This window comes from Vigna umbellata, chromosome 2 (assembly GCF_029865625.1).
Source record: "Vigna umbellata cultivar VRB3 chromosome 2, Vumbellata_1.0, whole genome shotgun sequence".
NCBI lineage: Eukaryota > Viridiplantae > Streptophyta > Magnoliopsida > Fabales > Fabaceae > Vigna > Vigna umbellata.
In genome coordinates this window covers 36416578-36439028 of record NC_142166.1, presented here as the reverse complement: position 1 = coordinate 36439028, position 22451 = coordinate 36416578, and the positions used below count along the sequence as shown (strand labels likewise).

Here is a 22451-nt window from a genome sequence, read left to right as displayed (position 1 = left end):
TTATTCTTAACAACAAAATATATAGTTTCCTTTACTTGGACCAAGGTCTTGATCATATTAGAGCTCTAGAAACCTCCATTCATACAAGATGAAATACTTGTATATAGAAAATTCATATCACTAAACATGTTCTAGTAATCCTAGACATACAAATATTCACCTTGAATCCAAAAGAACTACATGAAAGTATCACTCATCTATGCATGTTCAACTTTTAAAATGACTCAAGAAAAAAAATAAAAGATGAACTTACTCTAGTGAAAATTTTGATTGGACAAACTTTTTATACTCTATAGACTCTAATATCCAAAGAGATGAACTAGATGATCATAAATCTAGAAAAATGAGAAAAAAATTAATAGTTTTTAGTAATGATGATTTTTTTAAAATGAAATTTAATAATAATAAAATATTAAATTTTATTTATAAAAAAATGGCCTCTATTTTTAATATTTTATAGGTCTTTATAGAAATGGAATTGTAATCTTGATATTACGTTTAAATACTATGTTTGAGCAAATAGAATTTTAATTTATTTTTAATGTTTGTTTTATAAATTAAAAGAGTACGTGTTTCATTAATAATTAAAAAAAATATGAAATAATTACATAAATAATTTATTTTCAATTTTATATTTAAGTATGCTATAATACTTTATTTTATGTATGAATATATAACAATAAAATCTTGTTATTTAATTTTTTGTGATTTTTTAGCTGCCTCGTGAAAATTTTCTAATTTTTATATCTCCGAAGCTCATAATTATTTTATGTGAGATTTCCGTCGCAAATGCAAAATTTAATTTTGTTAAGACCCAGATATGCATTGAGATGCGAGAAAGGTGAGTGCGACAGCACATTTTATTGGTAAAGAAAATGTTGTTACCTATGATTCTTCCTAATTATCGTTGCAATCACTGTCACATAGGAATAGGATTCGCAGAAACACGCCAATGTCTTTCTTTTCCCTCTGTTATCTCTCTCTCTCTCTCTTATTCTTATTAACATTATTAAGCTTTGTCGTTGTAACTTACACTGTGGCGTGTTTGGTCGAGTTTGAAATGGAATAAAAGGAAATTTTTTCAACGTTCAACCATGAGAGAGTCAAAGACCTAAACCTTAGGATGTGGTAATCTTGAATTCAAGAACCTTCAATTCTGAGCTCCTCAATTATGAATCACTTATTCAATCAAAGTGTGCTTCCATTTTTTGTCTGCTCACAGAAACAAAATCATAATACGAATTCTTCCAATCATGGTCAACCGTGCCGTGTAATCATAAAACAAAATGGATAAATAAATGTGTAGTTGAAAGACAACAAAAATTGAGTTTGAATACGAATGCATTTTGCAGATATTTTAATCATAATTCTTCTCCTGTTTCAGGTAAGATTAAAATAATTATTGTAAATTCTTTGAATTATATTTTTACCATGTTCTCTTCTTTTTCATTCGCCCTAATTCAATAATGTAGAACCTAATAATACCATTAAGAACCTAATAATTTAATACCATTGACTTTTCCTTTTCCTTTTTAGTTTCTTTTCTTTCATCACTTTTTTTTCTTCTTTTGCAAAGTTTTCCTTCTCTATCATTTTTCCTTCTCTTTTAAAATTTAGGTTTAATAGCCAATTTAGTCCTCACTTTGGTTGAAAAATCTCAATTTAGTCCCTCGTTATAAAAGTGTTTTGAATTAGTCCTAACTTTTAAAATAGTGGGTCAGATTGGTCCTTTCTGTTAAATATAAGTTAACAAAATTAATGGATGATGATGTGACACAACTTAAAGCTAACGAGGGATCAATCTAACACATCAGCTTTAAGCTGTGTCACATCATCATCGATTAATTTCGTTAACTTATATTTAACGAAAGGGACGAATCTGACCCACTATTTTAAAAGTTAGGACTAATGTAAAACACTTTTATAACGAGGGACTAAATTGAGATTTTTCAAATTCCGACTTCAATGGTAGGTACGTTAAAGACCTCTTTTATACGAATAATTCGTAACTTGGAGTAAATATAGCTTTATTCTAGAATATCTATTAATTCTTTTTTATGCTAATATTGGAAATCTTTGATGGTTTTGTTAGTTGACAAAAATAATTCTCTTTAAGTTGTTTAATATATGATTATAATTTGTTATTGTTTAGTTACGTTGATTCTCTGAAATTTTGTAGCTTATTTACTATGACAATTATTTATTTATATAACATCCCATTTAATATAATAAATTATTAAATAAAATATTGTAAATTTTGATATAGATAAATTGAAAACATACAAAATATAGATACATATATTCAGAGTAATCATTATATTAATATTTTATATACAAACTAACAAGTCTTTTTAGAAACAAGAATTATTTATGTTAAAGACTAGATAAAGAAAATCATAAAGATCACTTTACAATATTTTCAGTCTTCACCAAAAACATGTCGACACCTAATTCGTCTCACACTAATAGGTGATCATTATAAAAAGATAAACAAAATAGGAGAAAACAGAATGTAAGGTAAACTAGTGTTCAAAAGAAAAGATCATAAACCAATTAAAACATATTTCATATTAGTTCAACATGTATAACATACTAACATAATGAAAACATACATACATATAATTCTAGACTCAATTATCTATATTCATGCTTTGATATATGTATTGAATGTAGGTGTGCACTCGTGATAATATTTATATTCTATAGAGTCCTAAACACAAGGGTTATCACCTTACTACATCACGAGATTAATAGTTTCATGCCTAAATCAAAAGTCTAGGTAAAGGCCTTCTTGTCATTATCTCTCCCACCCCATTCATCTCTATATGAGTTGAGTAACTGACAGAATATGAGGATACCTACTTTCAGAACTCTCATATGTCCAACCATACTCTACACAATTACTAATACATAAATTTTCTCCTTGAAATTCTCTAAACAACCAAATCACACATCCACATATCAAAATTGTCATATATATATATATACACACACACACACACACACACACACACACAGACAGACACACACATAGTCATTATACTCATCAACAACACCAAGAAGAATTTAGATAGATACCAAACAATCAAATAAATCAGCAAAAAAAACATGAAAATATGAATTGGCACTCAGCGAAAAGAATGACCCTCAGTGCCATTCTTCTCGTAAAATGGCTTGGTCAAAAAAATCATTATGTCGCTCAATGAGATGGACTTAAAATGGTTCTAGACCTACAACGGACAATGGCGCTCAGTGGGAAAAAAATGGCACTCACTTGTTTAGAGCTAAAATGCTTCCACACCTGAAATGCCAAGCTACACCCAACGTCACATTACTCTTGCTCAACGCCATATTAGAAAATTTTCACTTCAAATATGTGATTTGAGAATTTTCCAGATGATGAAATTAGTATTTCTGACTTAGTACTTGGTTCAAAAACAGTTCTTAATGTCAGAATGAAACCAACTTAATCAAATGGTCAATTCCTCAATTTTCTCAATCACCACAATTAAAGCAATTTAACACATCATACAATTCAGCACAAAGCAAAATATACCGAGTTCAACCAACATTGTCCAACTCACGCATACTAAAACATCTAGCTTCCCTAACCTTACAAATAACCAACAAGCTCTAGAAGTCCTAAGATAGTTCCGCCAACACAAAAAAACTTATTTGCTTGTATGAACAACAAAAACATAATCAAGACACACAATTAAAACTATTGATCAATATAGAGTTTTATAAAATACTCAAAAGTCACATGTGTAAGATCCTTGAAAATATTTGTTAGATACTTAAAAAAAAAAAAAAAAAAAAATTAGTGAATAGTAAATTGTGAATAGTAAATTGTGAATAGTAAAAAGTGAATAGTAAAAAAAAAAAAAAATTATTTTTGGAAAGGATAAGTGTTACACGTAGCATTGAGATCAGAATTCACCAATTTGCAAATAAAAAATTATTTTTGTAATAGTAAAATGAATAAAAAAATGAATAGTAAAAATGAATAGTAAAAATGAATAGTAAATTTTTTTACTATAAATAGCCAAGGGGGGAGGCTGGAAATTTACACCAAAATTCTAGAGAAATTGTGAGAGAAGAGAGTTGGAGTAAATTCTAGTTGAAGAGGGGAAATTCTGGAGGTTTCCGGAGAACGGTTTGAGAAGAGGAAACTAAGTCTGGAATAGAGGTAAGGGGAGCTAACTTTGAGTATTTCCCTTTGTATTATCTTGAGTCTTGAATATGCTATATTTTGCGTTTGTCTGATCTTAAATCTTGAATATGGAGTATTTTGTTTCTGTATGATCTTGAATTTAAATGAGAGTATGCTTTTGTGTTGATATCTAAGTGTGATAGTTGTAAAATGTGATGTTGATTATGTTATGCCATTTGTATGTTATTAGTTGTTTATTTTTGTATTTTGGAAGGATTAGAAATTGTCTAACCGGCTCTGCCAGATTCAATTTCTTATTTCCCCAAACATTTTATTGCTTTCCTTATTTATTTTTATTGTATTTTGGAAGGATTAGAAGTTGTCTAACCGGCTCTGCCAGATTCAACTTCTTGTTTCCCCAAACTATTTATTGCTTTACTTATTTATTTTATTGCATTTTTGGAATGGATTAGAAGTTGTCTAACCGGCTCTGCCAGATTCAACTTCTTGTTTCCCCAGACATGTTAATGTTCGTGTTATTTAATTATATTGTATTTTTGGATGGATTAGAAGTTGTCTAACCGGCTCTGCCAGATTCAACTTCTTGTTTCCCCAGAAATTTTATTGTCTTATCTATTTTTTTTTATTGCATCTTTGTGGAAGGATGAGAAGTTGTCTAACCGGCTCTGCCAGATTCAACTTCTTGTTTCCCCTGAATTTTTATATTAATATTATTTTGATGGTAAGGGCAACTAATTATTTTGTATGAATTTATAAATATACGAATGTTGAACTGGTGTTCTCTTGCGAAACTGTTTTATGACTTTTATTATATTGGGTGTTATAACTGAAACTGTTAAATTGTACATGTTGAGATGCGATGAATTTATTGAATGAGTTTGTTGGCTGAAATTGATCTTGTTGGAAGGTCTGGAGTAAGGGTTCTGTAATTGCTTATATATGAGTATTAAATAGATATACAGATACTGTTTGAGGTTGTTGTGAGATGAAGTAAAAATATTAAAATTAGACATTTTAGATTTAGAGCATAAGACAACAAGGTAGATAAATTAAATAAATAAATTGATTAATTATTGAGGGCCTCCCTTTGTTGGTAGGATAGAGGAACCTTAAAAACCTGAGTTGGCACATCCCTGATCATAGAGCAGCCCTGGCCTGGTCCAGTCAGTTGTGACTAGTCATATGTGCTGACGTCGAAGGTGAGTTTGATGCGTTCAGACATCTGGGTCCTCTCCGGTGACCAATTGGAGTAAAGAAAAATCTCTACTAGGATGAAAATAAAATAAAACAAGTTGATTGTAGATGCATAATATTATCATGATAAAAATTTCATATATATTTTATTTATTATTACATTGAGCCCAGACTTTAATATGTAGTTCCTACGATATGTTGATATATTTTGGTTGATCCATGATCTTTGTTTGGTGAAAATATGTTGAGTTATACTCGTTATGGGCAAAAATGAGTTTATAATATGAAGCATAATATATGGTAATATGTTTAATTTATTAATACCAAAACGGGTTATTATAAATTCTTGATTAAAGAATGAACATGATTGAGTTAGGTGGATAAGAGGGTATGAATTGTTGGTTTTATGAAATGTTGGAGTGGATATGAGAAATCATTACTTATGAAATGATGTTTACTACCGGGAGTAGTATGTTCGAGTTATACCATGAGAGTTTGGTATGAGCAAAGTAACACCTGAGGTTTATGAAAGCAGGCAGAAAGTGGTCTGACCATAAGGCTTTGACATAAACATATGATTCGTAAGTTATAAAGAAGCAGGCAGAGAGGGGTCTGACCATAAGGCTTCAGAAAGTAAGACATAGTATATAAGTGAGGCTTAAGGAAGCAGGCAGAGAGCGGTCTGACCATAAGGCTTCATGAGTAAGCATGGTACACTTGTAAGATTTATGGAAATGGGAAAGATGACTTTGATAATGATGAATTAATGACATCGGAATAATGATATTTTATCAATTGCAAAAATACATGATTATAATATTTTTATTACAAGTTTAATGATTTTATGATAAGGTTGGCTTACCCTTATTTGTTTGTACTATGATCATATAACTCATGTTATATGTGATTAGATAATGTTGCAGATGCGGTTGAACAAGCTTAGAGATGAGAGAGATGCGGGCAAAAACTTTCAGGGGTTTTTGTAAAAGAATAAATTTGTATGGGGAAGATTATGTTGTGTAAAACTTATAAGTTGAAATTTCAATGGTGAAGACTATATTGTTTAAAGTTTGTAAGTTTGGTATTGTACTTTGGATTAAATGAAATAAAGTTTGATTGTTTATAAGAGATATCAAATTAATTTAGTCTCTACTATCAGTAATACCCTTTAAAATAGTAGGGTGTTACAACATGCAATCTCAAATAACTCATATGCATGGAAAAATGCACAAACTAAGGAAAAGAACATAAACCAACTTATTCTTTTGTTAAAACTAATTAATTGAAGTAGAATACCGCGTCTAAAGGATCATTTAGTCAGTCTTTGATATTCAGACAGATTGACAAGGAGTCAAAAATCTTAGAGAGAGTGTAGAGAGCTTTAATCATAGAAATCTAGAGAGATTGTATGATTTTACATAATGAAGCTCGTTTATATAATTTCTATTTATAATTTAAAATTTTATCATTAAAATAATCGAGTTTCATTATTTAAAACAATTTATTAGCTCTAAGACTTTATTTCATACGCTCTTGCAATTTAGGTCATATAAGTAAATTAGTTAGTTTAAGATGAGGTTGATTTTGAAAGATTATAAAAAATTGTTAATTATGCTTAATTGGTTTAATGGGTGAGATTATGGTCTTTAGATCTCATCTAAAGAGCACAAATTTATTTTCAAACTTGATCCACTCAACATATTTTGAGACATTCAACTGATTTTTGTTACCAATGAGGAGCATTGGTAAATTTGAAGATAAATGATTTTGATGATGCTGCAAGAAGATAGACTTGAAGAAGTTCTTAAAATTATTTTAAAAGCACTTTGTAGGATATAAATGTATTTGGAAAGTCTTTAAATATGTAATACTTAGAAAATCTCGTATCTTTAGTTAAGTTACGCATTTAATCGATTATGTGAAGCTATAATCAATTATCATGAGCACTCTTGAAAAAATGCATTTCGCTTTGGAATAATCGATTATTCCTTCAAATAATCAATTATCAACTGGTCCTGATGAGAATTGCATAAGTCTCTGGAATAATCGATTGTTCCTCAGGATAATCGATTATCACTTTCTGAAAACCTTGTAACGGACTTAAATAATCGATTATCACTAAAAATAATCGATTATTAGTGGCAGTTGTAATCTGTCTTTTCTAACTCAGACCAATTGCCTATATATAGTTGTTCCAAAACCCTTAGTGGGTTAACTCTGAGCTTTTTTAGAATACAGTTTGTTTGAGGAAGTTCCAAAAAGCTAGTTCAAGTGTTTTGCCTGGTCTCGTGAATAGGAGAAGTTTGCGCTTTGTAGGTCAAAGGTCGGAGCAGTTCTCTTCGAGTTGGCAAAGCTGTCATCTTTCGGTTCGTGTGTCGAAGGGAGATTTTATCTGCACTGTTCCGGTTCGTTGGTCGAAGGAAAGTGTAGATTCCTGCTTCCGGTTCGTTAGTCGAAGGAAGGTTTTATTATTCTATTCTTTCATTCCATTGTAATCTGTGAAACTGATTTTTAGTGAAAACGTTAATCACTGTTTATAGTGATTAACAACTAGACGTAGATTCTTTTGAATGAAACCAGGATAAAAATTCTTGTGTGAATTTTTCTACTCCCTACACTCTTTACATTTTACGCATATCAACTGTTCGATAAATTTTCTCTACGAAAATCAATTTTCTAAAACAGACCATCTTAATACGAGTTTGACCGAACACGCTTTCCGCTATCTGTATTTCATTCCGCTGCGCGACTCTATAACGGTACCGATTGTTCCGACAATTTTGTCTTAATAGTCAATTTTACATTCAAATTCAAGTTGCTGAATGAATAAACATATTGAAACATGCTCAAAGAATTTATTTTAAAAAGTAATTAAAATATTTTAAAAACAGACGTTTTCCCACCGATTTTTTCAATCGCAGGAAATGTGATTTGCAGGAGTTAAAACTGCCGGTAATATTTAAAAAAACTCCGGTAAAATTACAGATTTTTGTAGTGAATTCACTCAATAAATTGAATTTATTTAAGCAAAAATGCTTTATTTTAACTTATCATATATTTAATTCAATTGGATTATTTAAACCGTGAGGACTATTTATGAATGTGTTTTATATTATTGTTTAATCTTAAGAAAGTGATGAAAAATTTCTATTTAAAGATTATATGAATTAAGTTTAATTTATATACTAATATGTTGACCAAATGTATGATTTTAGGGATTAAGTACTAAGCACAAAATTTTTTATTACAAATATATCTTGATTTCAATAAGTATCTTAATCATGTAGATTAATGTCTAAGCAGATGATAAATTGAAAGACTCACGTAAAAGACATGCATATTTGGATAAATAATATATGTACTAGTAACTCAAGTAATAATTTCAGAAAGAAAAAAAATATATATTCTTACACATGAATAAATAATACATTTACTAGTAATATAACTTTTTAATATTAGAATAAAATATAATTTTTCATCTGAAATTTTGTCTATTCCCCTCATTTTAAGTTTTACATTAATCTTTGAAAGTATCTTAAACTAAGTACTCCGTCCATATTTTTCTTACTTTAGTTTTGATTGAGGTCAAATTTTCACACATGGCATCTCATATTTTGTCACATAAAACTAAATTGATATTGACTTTATAACAATTATTTTAATAATCGTATAAAAAATCAATAAATTTATAGTATAACTTATTTCATTGGTAGTATATATCTACTACATTCTTTATATATTCAAAAGTAAACCCAATGTTTTAGTATACCGAAGGATGACATCAACATGTAGCTGTTTGACATGACATATTACGATTGGATAATTAACTAATATGATTAATAATGATTTTATTGGTTGCACGGAGTGAACTTTATATTTATGCATTAAATTGATGAGCAATTTAGTCAACCCTTCAGAAATAAAGCTATGTTCTTTTTTTTTTTGAACAAGTAAGATTAGTTTTCATTATATTTTGAATGAATAATCTTATATGCAAATGTCCGAGATTACAATTCAAAGGTTTCATGCTCAAGTGACAATTGATTTTATTTTTTCTAAAAAATAATTAGTCTTATTAATCATCAATAAACAACTCAAAATTCCAAGACCTTTTATATAATACGTTTAAGTTAAACAACAATTATGGGAGGCACTCCACGTTATTTTAAAAACTCAAGATATCTCAATAGTGTGAATATATAAAATATAAAATATTTTCAAGTTCATAAAATAAATTATTTAAATTAACAATTTTAGATTTAAAATGTATATATAAAAATATGAAGACATTGTAGAATTGATAATAATTTTTTTAAAAACAAAAAAACTCCCTACTAAATATATGGATAGCTAATGGATATTACCTATAAAAATTTGTTAATCTCCATCTACAAACATATTCTTTTATTGAATATTTGCCATAAAAACTTTCAGTTATCTAAAAATAATACATGAAAAATTTTAAATAAACAGAATACACTTTTTAATGAAACGTGTTTTAAAATATTCTCTACTAATGTGCAATACGGCATCAAGCATATTCTAGTATTACTTATAATAGTATTAAAGTAGCATTTAATATCACTTTAAGGCGCACATATACTTAAATTTGGTAAAGCTTAGAAACTGATTTTAAGACAAACTTGAAATAAGTACTTTACATTTAAAACTAAAGTCATTTAGTAATTTTATAATTATCTAAATATAAAAAACAAAGAAATCATCCCTAATTTTAAGATAATTTTGATTTTAGTCTCTTGAATTTGAAAACAAAAAGATAATATTAGATTCTGAAAATTGAAAAAATATAACTTTAGCCCCAAACATTAAATTAAAAGATTAAAAGAATATTTAAAAAAAAAACTCTTTAAGTTTAGTGCTTATAAACTTTAATAATATTTTATTAAACTTAAAGAATTAAAATGAACGTCTTTTAAGCTGAAGAAATTTTAAAATAATTTATAATTGTCTAAATGTAAAAATTAAATTATATAAATTCCCAATATAGGAGGATATTTATGAATACACCTTATACCCCTCCCCTCCACTCTAAGGAAACAAACAAACAATTATTCCACATTAATTTTTAACAATAAATTTTTCTCAAATACAAGAATATTGGCCAATCCCACTTTATAAATATTTTACTCTAAATTTGTTAGAAGAAAAGTTACTTCTAAGATAAAAAATATATATATTTGTTTTTAAATTTTATAACAAAAGTCCTATTTAGATCCATAATTTTAGGACAATAATATAAAATGGAAGTCTTAAACACATAACTCTACCCAGGAATGCTAAATGTTTGTATCTTTTAAGAGTAGCAAAAGAAATTGAAGAAAACAGTGTGTTATTGTAAAGGTGAACTCCACTCCAAAACAGAAATATGTAGAAACAAAAAGCAGCGCAAAATTCGGAACATGTTTGGGCAATATTATGAAACCAAATGACTGGGAGACTGAGTAGGTGGCTTCCACCAACCACTAGGTAGCATGAGAATCATAACACTAGCAGCCAAAACCAGTGTTCACAATATCCTCAAACACACATCTTTCATTATTGGCTAAAAGTTTTTGGAGTTAGAAGTGGTGGTATAGGTGATGTGATGGTTGGTGCATGCAAGACAACAAACAAACAGAACCTAACTAAAAAGCTTTGTAAGATGTTTCTTCAAGTAAATTCCAGATGTTAGAAAAATCCAACTATAAAATTTTCTCCTTGCAAGATCAACCCATCATAATTTAAGCCTTGGAGATCCTCAAAACGCCACCCAACTCTACATCTAAACACATAATTCACGACCCCAACAGGAAACAAAGATACCATACTGCAAGTCTCAACAAGGACAAAAGTATCAACAAAACGCCACAGGTACCTTAGAATATATCTGTTTCTATGTATGTATATATGTAAATATATCTCCGAGCAACACCAACTCCAGAAACATGCAAAAGGACCATTCAGTGAATGGAGGATCGAGGAGCACGAGGGCGGACAGGTGTCTTTGATGGACTTACCCTGCTCAACATACAATGTTTCAAGAAACATTAACAAAGGTTGCCTTAGGTTTAAGGATAGGACGGTTGAAATCAAAGGAAAATCTGTCAATCTAACCTTATAGGCAGTGAACCCAAAATCACACCACTACAGCTCAGAGCAGCAATTGCACTCTCAGCCTGCAAGAATGAGACAAATAAAAGCAAATATTAGTCCAAACATATTTGGAGACAAGACAACCATTATTACTTGCTTTTAGTACAATATAATTCTTGGAAATGGAACATTTTATCAGTTTCATTATTTCACATATACAGAGAACACCGATTATCTAAACCCTTCCAATTTTACATTTTACTGGGACCACACCAGTGAAGAACAACTTTACAGATGCATCTTACAAAACGTGAGAAATCGGAACTGACAAAGCTAGAATGAAATAGAATTCTAAACACTACAAAGGCAAATGATGTAACATCTTATTGTGTGAGAGCTTTTCTGCATTCAACAAAATAATCGGGGGAAAAAGAGCAAAACAACATTGAACGTTGCCAACAGAAGACGTCAAATGGATAAAAAGTATAAATACATCAGACAAACAACAGGCTACTAACAGAGTCAGCAGCAGAAAGTTTGAGTATGGGTCCATCAAATTGAAGACCAGGTTTAATTGGATTCATGGGATTAAGAACAAGTCATTCTGCAAGTCTAAAATGAAAAATATTTATACAACTGTTAGAATTATTGGTTATTGTGTATGAGTTATGTGTGTATGAGTTGTGTTCAAGTGTGTTCCAACTAAGAGTGAGTTGGAAAGGAGTGTGGTTAGTTACTTTGTTTTCTATAAATGTAAGTGTAGAGGTGTTTAAACCCTAAAGAGAACATATTTTTATCTCAAGTTGGTATCAGAGCAGGTTCATCCTGCTCTGGTTTCTGTCCTAAAGTGGTCCACCAGCATTGTCATTGCTGTTTGCATATGTCTGGTGCCCATTGCCGCCGTTCGCGGTTGTCTTGCCACTGTCTGCAGCTGTCAACTGCAATTTGAAGCTCTTCAACTTGGTTCTCTGCCATCTCGCATCTGTCCGCCACCGTCCGCCACCGTCCGCCGCCACTATTCCGTCCGGCGACCACTGGATCTAGTTCGCCTCTTCACGCGACGACCAACCCCACCGGTGCCGACGTTTGATTCTTCCCCACGCTCCACCACGCGCCACTTCTTTGTGCGCTGCGAACAGGCGCGTGCAGCTCACGCGCCGCCCTCTGACTGCCGGAAGGTCACCGCGACACCTCCATAGCCGTCGCCTGGACCTCCTCTCTCTGCTCTGCCCCTCAAAACCCTGCTTCAGTGAGGTCCAGAAGCTCCCCTTGAAGAAAACCCTAAGAAACCCCTAAGGTTTTCTAGTTCCTCTCGGTTTTCTGACTCCTTTCTGGTTCCTCTCCTATTTTTATCAACAATGGCGTCTGGAAGAGTTCTTTCTTTCTCTGGAAGTCCCTCAATTACTTCCGAAAAGCTAAACGGAAAGAATTACCTCTCTTGGTCTGCTGCCGTGGAAATGTGGTTTCTTGATCTCTAAGAGGATGGGTCACACCCAAGAAAACTGCTACTCCTTGCATGGTTTTCCTTCAAAAACAGCCAATATCTCTAAGGCTGAAACTCCCACTTCCAACTCCAAGTTCACTGAGGAAGAGTATCAAGAGTATCTGCGATTAAAGTCTAACAGCTTGGCACAATCATCTCAATCCCCAAGTACATCCACAACTTGCATTTCTCAATCCATGGAAGGTCAAAATTCATGGGTAATTGACTCGGGTGCTTCTGATCACATCTCTGGTAATACCTCATTGTTCTCAACCCTTTCCTTCCAAGAAAAACCCGATTTCATTACTCTTGCAAATGGCTCTAAAACTTGTTCAAAGGGAGTCGGTCAAGTCTCCCTATCTCCCTCTCTAACTCTGAAATTTGTTCTTTTTGTCCCTAATTGTCCATTCAATTTAATTTCCTTAAGTCAGTTAACCAAAATATTACATTGTTCAATAACTTTCAATTCAAAATCTTTTGTTATACAGGAGCGTGGCTCGGGGAGACAGATTGGAGAAGGATATGAAGTTGGAGGTTTATACCATTTTGGATCTCGTCCACGGGTATCCTGTGTTGCAGCTCTTCCCCCTAAAGTGTTACATGACCGATTTGGCCATCCTCACTTGTCAAAGTTAAAAAAGATGTGTCCTAAACTTAGTGGTCTTCAGACTTTAGAATGTGAGTCTTGTCAACTAGGAAAACATGTTAGATATGTCTTTCCTAAAAAGTCTCAATCAATGAATAATTCTAGTTTTTCTATTATTCATTCTGATGTCTGGGGACCTAGTCGCGTCTCTTCTTTTGGTTTCAGGTACTTTGTTACATTTATTGATGAGTATTCTAGATGTACTTGGGTTTATCTAATGAAAGATCGCTCTGAATTGTTACCCATCTTCACATCCTTTTTGAATGAAATCAAGAACCAATTTGGTCAAGTGATTAAAATCTTAAGAAGTGATAATGCTAAAGAGTATTTCTCATCCAATTTTTCTGCAATCCTTAGCTCCCATGGTATTTTGCATCAGTCCACTTGTCCTCATACACCCCAACAAAATGGTATAGCCGAAAGAAAAAATAGACACTTAGTTGAAACTGCTCGTACCCTTTTGCTTGGTGCCCATATACCTGTCTATCACAGGGGGATTCCATCTTAACCGCCTGTTTTCTTATTAATAGGATGCCCTCCTCCTCTCTCAATATTAAAGTCCCTTTCTCCATTCTTTTTCCCAATGATCCTCTCTATCACACCCCTCCTCGAGTTTTTGGTTGTGTATGTTTTGTTCACGACATGTCTCCGGGGCTAGACAAGCTCTCCGCTCGTGCGATCAAACGTGTCTTTTTGGGCTCTTCTCGGCTTCAAAAAGGGTACCGGTGTTACTCTCCTGAAACCAAGAAGAATTACATGTCTGCCAATGTTACATTCTTTGAACAGACACCTTTCTTTTCTCCATCTGTTCAAGATGTCCATATCCTCCAACAGGTCCTTCCTCTTCCAGTAGTTGAGTCCAATATCTCTAATGTCAATGTCAATCCAAGTCATGCTCAAGGTCCTCCCGAACCTTCCTCTCCACATAGTGATATCTTCCGACACAGTACCCCGATGGGTAGTCCTCTTCTAGAAAATGGTGGATCTCCTCCTTCAGATTCTTCTCCCTCATCGCCTCCTGCCACGCCTCCTGGTGAAGATGATTCTGATTGGCCCATTGCTTTCAGAAAAGGTACTCGTTCCACTCGAAACCCTCATCCCATTTATAATTTTCTTAGCTATCACAGATTGTCGCCCTCCTTTTATTCCCTTTTATCCTCAGTGTCCTCTGTGGTTACACCCAAAAATGTGAAAGAAGCACTTGATCATCCTGGATGGCGACAAGCCATGATTGCTGAAATGCAGGCTCTTGACCACAGTAATACTTGGGAGCTTGTGCCACTTCCCCCGGGCAAAAAGACTGTTGGTTGTCGATGGGTCTTTGCAATTAAAGTTGGCCCTAATGGTGACACTGATCGGCTCAAAGCCCGGCTAGTTGCAAAAGGGTACACTCAGGTGTATGGCCTTGATTATTGTGACACATTTTCTCCCATGGCCAAGATGACTACCATTCGTCTGTTCTTTGCAATGGCAGCAATTCGTCATTGGCCACTTCATCAATTGGATATCAAGAATGCCTTTCTCCATGGTGATCTTGAGGAGGAAGTTTATATGGAGTAACCTCCTGGGTTTGTTGCTCAGGGGGAGTCTGGTATGGTTTGCAAATTGCATCGATCTCTATATGGGCTCAAGCAATCACCACGTGCTTGGTTTGGAAAATTCAGCTCCATTGTTCAGAAATTTGGGCTAAAACGGAGTGAAGCAGATCATTCAGTCTTTTATTATCACTCGTCTCTCGGGAAATGTGTTTACTTAATTGTATATGTTGATGATATCGTTATTACAGGGAATGATACTGCTGGAATATCTCAATTGAAGGAGTACTTGTGTAGACATTTCCAAACCAAGGATCTTGGAAGCCTCAAATACTTCTTAGGCATTGAAGTAGCTCAGTCAAAAGATGGAGTTGTAATCTCCCAAAGGAAGTACGCTCTGGATATTTTGCAAGAAACAGGCATGATTGATTGTAAACCGGTTGAGAGTCCCATGGACCCAAATCAAAAATTAACAACAGAAGAAGGTGAGTTATTCTCCGACCCGGAGAGATATAGGAGGCTAGTTGGAAAACTAATCTATCTCACTATTACAAGGTCAGATCTATCTTTTGCTGTTGGGGTGGTTAGTCAGTTCATGCAAGCTCCAGGTGTTGGTCATTGGAATGCTATCATTCGCATTCTAAGGTATCTGAAAAAGGCTCCCAGGTAAGGGCTGTTATATGAAGAAAAAGGAAGCCTTCAGGTATCAGGATATTGTGATGTTGATTGAGCAGGTTCTCCTATTGATAGACGATCTACTACTGGATATTGTGTCTTCCTTGGAGGAAACATTATCTCATGGAAAAGTAAGAAACAAAATGTAGTGGCTCGATCAACAGCGGAAGCTGAATATAGGGCAATGGCGTCACTAACATGTGAACTTATATGGGTGAAACAGTTCCTCCAAGAGCTTAGCTTCTGTGACATCCAGAGTATGAAGATGTATTGTGATAACCAAGCTGCTCTTCACATTGCATCAAATCCAGTGTTTCACGAGAGAACTAAGCATATAGAAATTGATTGTCATTTTGTTTGGGAAAAGTTATTGTCAAAAGAAATATGTACCGAGTTTGTTGGATCAAATGACCAACTAGCAGATGTGTTGACTAAGTCATTAAGAGGACCTCGGATCGAGTTTATTTGTTCCAAGCTTGGTACATACAATCTGTATGCTCCAGCTTGAGGGGGAGTGTTAGAATTATTGGTTATTGTGTATGAGTTATGTGTGTATGAGTTGTGTTCAAGTGTGTTCCAACTAAGAGTGAGTTGGAAAGGAGTGTGGTAAGTTACTTTGTTTTCTATAAATGTAAGTGTAGAGGTGTTTAAGCCCTAAAGAGAACATATTTTTATCTCAAGTACAACCAGAAATTCATCGTATCTAAAATGTATCAAATTTAAATTATTTAATTTAAAAAAGTCAAACTCAATAGCTCCACCAAGTCAAACTGAGCCACCAGAATGTGATTCATGAAAAACAAATTGTACCTTGTTGAGCAAGCCCAGGTATCATTGCCCTTTCATTGTTCAAAGTGGGCCCACCATAATGATAATAGCAAATGGATATGCATCTTTCAACAACTAGATCGCCAAAGCGTCATACTAGTGCATAGCATGTAAAGTGTAATGTGCTGTGATCGGGCGTAAAAAAAACGGTATCTATCCATTTGGACTTCTAATCTTGAAATACTTATGTACATTATCTATGACTATCAGCTACCTCTTCTATCCTCCCAAAACCCATCAACTTCCCCTTTTGTTCCCTCTGATTACACACCTTAAAACACCGGCTATGTTCAATGCATGCCACCTTGTCGAAGTAGAATTTCCACCCAATGCTGCAGCGCATGGCAAGCAATGATATAGGCAAGAAACTAATGAACTTTGTCAGAGTCCCGTGTTATAGTAATCCTAACACTCCATGATGAATAGAGGTGAATATCATTCTCTCACACTGTTCATGGATGAAAAAAAGCAGCAGAGCCTTCCTCTAATATAATGGGGAGCCACCTAAAGCCTTTTTGACTAAATTATTGTCCAAAAAATTGGAGCGAAAGCAAGGCATACTAGTCAGTCTGAGATTCAATCAACCATTTCTATTTATATGGAAAAAAAATCACTTTTGCAACCTATTTTCACCACACTAATCGTTTCAAAAACGATTTCATGGATTACAGTGATTCCTAATATAGCTCTTTTTCCTTTTAAAAATATAAACAAGGAAAATAAACAACTGTGGTGCTAAAAAGGCAGAACTCTTAAAGGATAGCAGAAACGAAATGTTGCATAAAACAAAGTAACATTCAAGGAGAGATGCTATTATCCTCCAACTTGGAGCATGCAACCTATACTGTTTTCTTTAGACAAAAAAACAATTCCTTTAGGTGTTATATATATGAACTGCATTTATGATTATTGTTGTGATTTAATATTTAATTCGTAGTCAAAAAATCAATTTAATTTGTCTTATGACTCTTCTCCCTCCTTTTCTATGTGTGGGTATCACAGTGTAGCTTGACTTCAAACCAAAGTTGTCATCATTAAGATCCTAACTAGAATTAGAAGGTAGAGAGAACAACGCCTAAAATGTGATTACAACATAGATCATAAGATCCTACCGATTATGCACATTTATAGTAAAAAGTATATATAAATATAAGATAACAGATAAGAAAAATAATCTTCAAAATCATTAGTTCGCTACTAAGGTTTAATTAAATTTCAATAAAAAATACATACGTCAGTTGAAACCTACAAGTGAAGTTAAAATTATATATAAATGAAATTTTTATTTATCTATAGTCATACATTACAAAACAACATAAGTTTACGATTCAAAAGGGACATGTTTTCTACAACTCCTACAGTTAACTATTAGCCACAGCCAGTGTAATGTTGTTTGACACAGTCAGCAAGCAATCAGAAAATAGTCAAAAGGGGAGACATTATTTGGAAAAATGTAGAAAAAACTAGTATGGGCCACATCGAGCAGTCCACAACAATCAATTTTGAACTTCAAAGAGATAATTGGTAAACTGCAACTGTGATACACAAACAAATTCCAACCACCACATTCCATCAGCCCATCATCAACAAGAACAAATCAACCACAGACCAATCACAGAACACATATTGAGAGATCACATCAAACAAGGAATTTTGCTCAGATGGATACCACCACCAAAAGGGCAGCTCACTACAATATTCAATGTGTGTGGTTTTATGTCCATGAAAAACCAAAATATATCACTATCTAATTTAACGTAGAAGCAGCTTTATATAGCATCTGAGATCTGCATAATTTTGTGCATATATAGGTAGCAGATGCCAAATCAAGCACTCGATAAGATTATTTCACCGCTTCTACAATCTTAGTTTCAGTTTCTCATTTTACACTAATAAATAGTAATGTTTTACCAAACTACCCAGCATTAAAAAAAATGTTTTGGTGATTCTAAAGGTATAGCTTACTGACACTACTAAAAAAAATTAGAAGAATCTTCACGACTCCCTTTAAACACATTTCTCTTGATTCTTTTCTTCAAAAAGATTGTTTTGAAAATATGAATCACAATTATTGAAAGAAGTGTACCCACAGGCAGTAATAATGGATTCCGTTCTGGGGAGGGGGCGGGAATAGGAGAGTAGCACTCCAATAGACAATACAAAAAATAGCTAAGTAAACAAGAGTTGACTCAAAAGAAAACAATACATTTGAAAAGTTAGCAAGTAATTACCAGTGCAAACTCTACAAATGCAATTCGAGTTGAATGATGATAATCCCCAAGAAGCCTCAAGCGATGAACCTAGATGAATAAACAAAAAAATTACAAAATATTTTACAGCATACTCATTAACCAACAAAGGGTATTCAACCTAAACGAACACACCAAAATAATGGAAAATTTCTCATATGGCACTTAAAGTCAGCCATCAAAAAAATACTATAATCCTAGTTCCATTAAAAGCTACAAACCTCTCCACAAATAGATTCAAAGAAGTGTTTGACATCTGCTTGAGTAAGCTGCAGAAACAACAATTTTTTTTAAGAATAGTGAGATTCAAGTGCAGCATAAGACATGAGAGAAGACGAAGTAGTTCCTTCAAGCAAGATTCTACGAATGTATCAAACCCTAAAAGTACCTTCTTGTCGATATTTGTGCAATAAATAGTTCTTGAGCACATTTCCCTTTCATCTTCAGACTGAGAAATACAGCATCATTAGGAAGGCTAATAGCAATGCTAATTCACTATGACCAAATATCTTCTAATATGTGTAATAGGCATCATGAACAGAAAAATATTACCCTAGGCAAAAATGTTGGATTCACAGGTGCAATGGCAGTTTTTGAAGGCAACACTCTCAGTGGGTAATATCCAAGCATGGTACCAGACAGGCTCAAGGCAGCCCTTGCTCCATCTATGCACACAACAAAATTATACAGTGAAATATCAATAACAATCACAGCTTACGAGCAACATACATTTGGCAACAATGTTACCTTCATCTGTAAACTCAATGAAAGCAAATCGAAGAATAGAATTAGGATCTCCACATACACGGCAATCAACAACCTATAACCAGGAACAAGGTATCAATTTAGTAATAATCCGCCATAATTAAGAAGAAAAACACCTGTCCTAAACAAATTGTAACCATGCTACCTGGCCACAGTTGAGAAAGAGAGCAGCCAGCTGCTCTTCAGTAACCTAGACACCAACAGAAACACAATCATTTGAGTGTATTCCAACAGAGAAAAAAAAAATCAATTGCACGACGGCAAGCTAGTTGAAACAAGAGAATCCACAAGGCAGCTAAACAACAATCATTAGCATGAATGCACGTGGCAAACATTGCAAGCAATCCACAACACCTTGAAACAACACCGGCTGAAATGAATACACGATGCAAACATTGCAAGCTAGCTGAAACAGGAGAATCCACAAAACAGCCAAACAAAAGTGATTGGCACTAACACGAATACTCTTTGCAAACTAGCTGAAACAAGACAATCCACAAAAAAGCTAAAAAATAATGATTGGCACTAACAGACGTGGCAAACGTTGTAAGCTAACTGAAACAAGAGAATCAACAACAGAGATCAAATTTATACCAGTTGATCAATGTCAGACACATAAACGGTCCTCCGAATCATCTCTTCTCTTTTCTCCATATCCATTTTATGATTCACTCTTCGCTTCCCAGGATTATAGCCATTCTTCCTCTGTAACACATGTTATAGTATCAAGAAAAAAGGTAAAACATTCATGCCATTGACCTGGTATAAAAAGGTAAAACATTCGTGCCATTGACCTGGTATAAAAAGGAAAAGAACATAACTAATTGAAATCAAAACAATTTACTCATACCCTTCTATTGTTAATTTGTCCATTAGCACTGCCAAAGTTATTCGGCAGCATAAAATTGTTAGTGTAACCAAACCCAGTATTAGGTCCAGCTAAAAAGCCATGAGTATTGGTTAGTGATGGGGGCACAAATTCCTCAGCCATGGGGTTCAACTTTGATAAAAGCTCTTCCAAATCCCTCATGTCATGCTTGAAACTGTCACCCCCATTCTCCCCACTCATGACCCCATTCATCCCATACCCATCGTTGTTCACCCCACTTGCGTGCATCTGAGTATTGTAGCTGTAATTTCCGTTAGGAACTGTCGTAGAGCTGGGAACTCTATCTGGATGCTGTTGATGGGTGAACACACCGTTGGTCAGATTCTGATCGCTTCTCGTTTTCGATTTCTCGACCTCACTCGAATCCGCAGACACTACACCGCTGTCCAAACTCTGACTCGAAGAACCGATTTTGGCCCCAACATTCTCAGCAACCGCCATAATCACTTGCGTAGAGATGAAAAGTCGTTGTCTTTTTCTCCGCTTGAAGGTTTTTTCGTGAATCTGTATCAACCAGTAAAACCTTAAAAAAAGGAAAAGACCCAGAACAAGAAAACCTTATTCAGAACGAAAACAAACCTGGGTTTTTGTCTAAAAATTCTTCATTGACATAAGATCAAACTGATTCTGAAGATTGAGACACAACAACAACCACAACCAAAAAAACAACCTTAAAACCCCAGAAAAGAAACAAAGAAAAATTGGTGATATAGAGGTTTATCTTACTGATGATTAATGTTATAGAGAGATGTGAGAGGGTAATATTCTTCGGATCGTCCGTTTTCACTGCACTGACTTTTTAGACCCTTGCAGCAGAGAAGAACGTCCCAACTTGATGTCTTGATGGTGATGATGAATGCATCAAAGAAAAAATTGAACAGCGTGACTCAATTTTTTTTGTTTGTTTTTTTTTTTTCATTAATTTTCCACAACTGCCCATTCAGTCACACATGTCGCCACGCGTCTGATGCATCCGCCAGAATACTACTCATAAACCAAAGCCACGGATTTGTTATTCAAAACATCAATTAATGAGACACTTATCTTTCATGCCTGATGATTTTAATGTCATTAAACATAATTAGAGAGATTAGTAACAAGAGCCGTGGCTAATAATGTAATATTAATGTAAAAAATAGAATAATCTTTTTATTCTTTTTAATGCAAAAGGTATTGGTTTTCTATGTTTGATTTTGACGTTTTCTCAATATAATGATAGTGATCTCAACCTTCAGAAAATAAAAATGAAAGTTTTGTTAAACAACAAAAGAACTTATAATGTACTTATTGTGAAAAGAATTTCTTTTTCAATATTTTCATATTCTTAAGACATATTTAAGTGAGTTTGTTCATTGAATTAGTTTCAAGAAAGAGAAATAAGAAAAATATTGAAATCAGTTTTTTATAAATTAAAATTAGTTTATGTCTAAATATATATATATATATATATATATACTTTGATTATATTTTTATTTTCAATTTGTGTATAAAATGATTTCTAGCTTATTAAAATTAATTAGATACAATGTTATATTCAGAATGTTTTATTGAAGAATAATTTAAAAAATTATACTATATAGTTCTTTTAATTTTAAGAAAAAATTGCACAAAAAGGATATTGACAAATGATAACATCTTGAATCATTGATGACTATAATTGATATTCATGTTATATAATTTAATATAAAAGGATAAAGAGTCTCTTCAATATAAAGTAATATATCTTATTTTTAATACAATAAAAAATTATATTTTTAATATAATAATTTTAATTATCTTAACTTTATTTAAACTTTATTAATAGTTAATATAATTGAATAGTTATTATCATATGTTTTTATAAATAAAAAATTAATTTTAACATGTAATTAATATTACAAAAATTAAATTCACAAAATAAAAAATAAAGGTTAAAAATAA

General features: G+C 33.0%; 1 protein-coding gene across 3 annotated transcripts; it reads right to left on the bottom strand.

Moving 5' to 3' along the window:
• Positions 1-11005: 11005 nt before the first annotated feature.
• On the bottom strand, positions 11006-21463 carry LOC124835710 (polyadenylate-binding protein-interacting protein 12-like). 3 transcript variants are annotated; one of them, XM_088106644.1, is made up of 12 exons: positions 21258-21462; positions 21111-21158; positions 20493-21035; positions 20237-20347; positions 19788-19832; positions 19625-19697; positions 19430-19542; positions 19266-19325; positions 19099-19146; positions 18860-18928; positions 11483-11544; positions 11006-11386 (listed from the first exon to the last, which is right to left on the bottom strand). In XM_088106644.1, exons 3-12 carry the CDS (start codon positions 20970-20972, stop codon positions 11329-11331), a joined length of 1119 nt encoding a protein of 372 aa, XP_087962770.1. In that variant the 5' UTR covers positions 20973-21035; positions 21111-21158; positions 21258-21462; the 3' UTR covers positions 11006-11328. The 3 variants fall into 3 exon arrangements, with proteins under 3 accessions (XP_087962770.1, XP_087962772.1, XP_087962771.1); XM_088106646.1 differs by lacking the exon at positions 21111-21158 and having other exon boundaries at positions 20493-21054; positions 21258-21463; XM_088106645.1 differs by lacking the exon at positions 21111-21158 and having other exon boundaries at positions 21258-21463.
• Positions 21464-22451: the final 988 nt, after the last annotated feature.

What these genes read in the sequence shown, in the direction of transcription:
- LOC124835710 (XM_088106646.1), bottom strand. Translation starts at nt 20,972, where the DNA reads ATGGCGGTTGCTGAGAATGTTGGGGCCAAAATCGGTTCTTCGAGTCAG. An exon ending in CATTGAGTTTACAGATGAAG is followed by an intron (nt 19,543 to 19,624) that starts GTAACATTGTTG and finishes TTGTGTGCATAG; the next exon opens with ATGGAGCAAGGGCTGCCTTG. An exon ending in CATTTGTAGAGTTTGCACTG is followed by an intron (nt 11,545 to 18,859) that starts GTAATTACTTGC and finishes TCATTCTTGCAG; the next exon opens with GCTGAGAGTGCAATTGCTGC.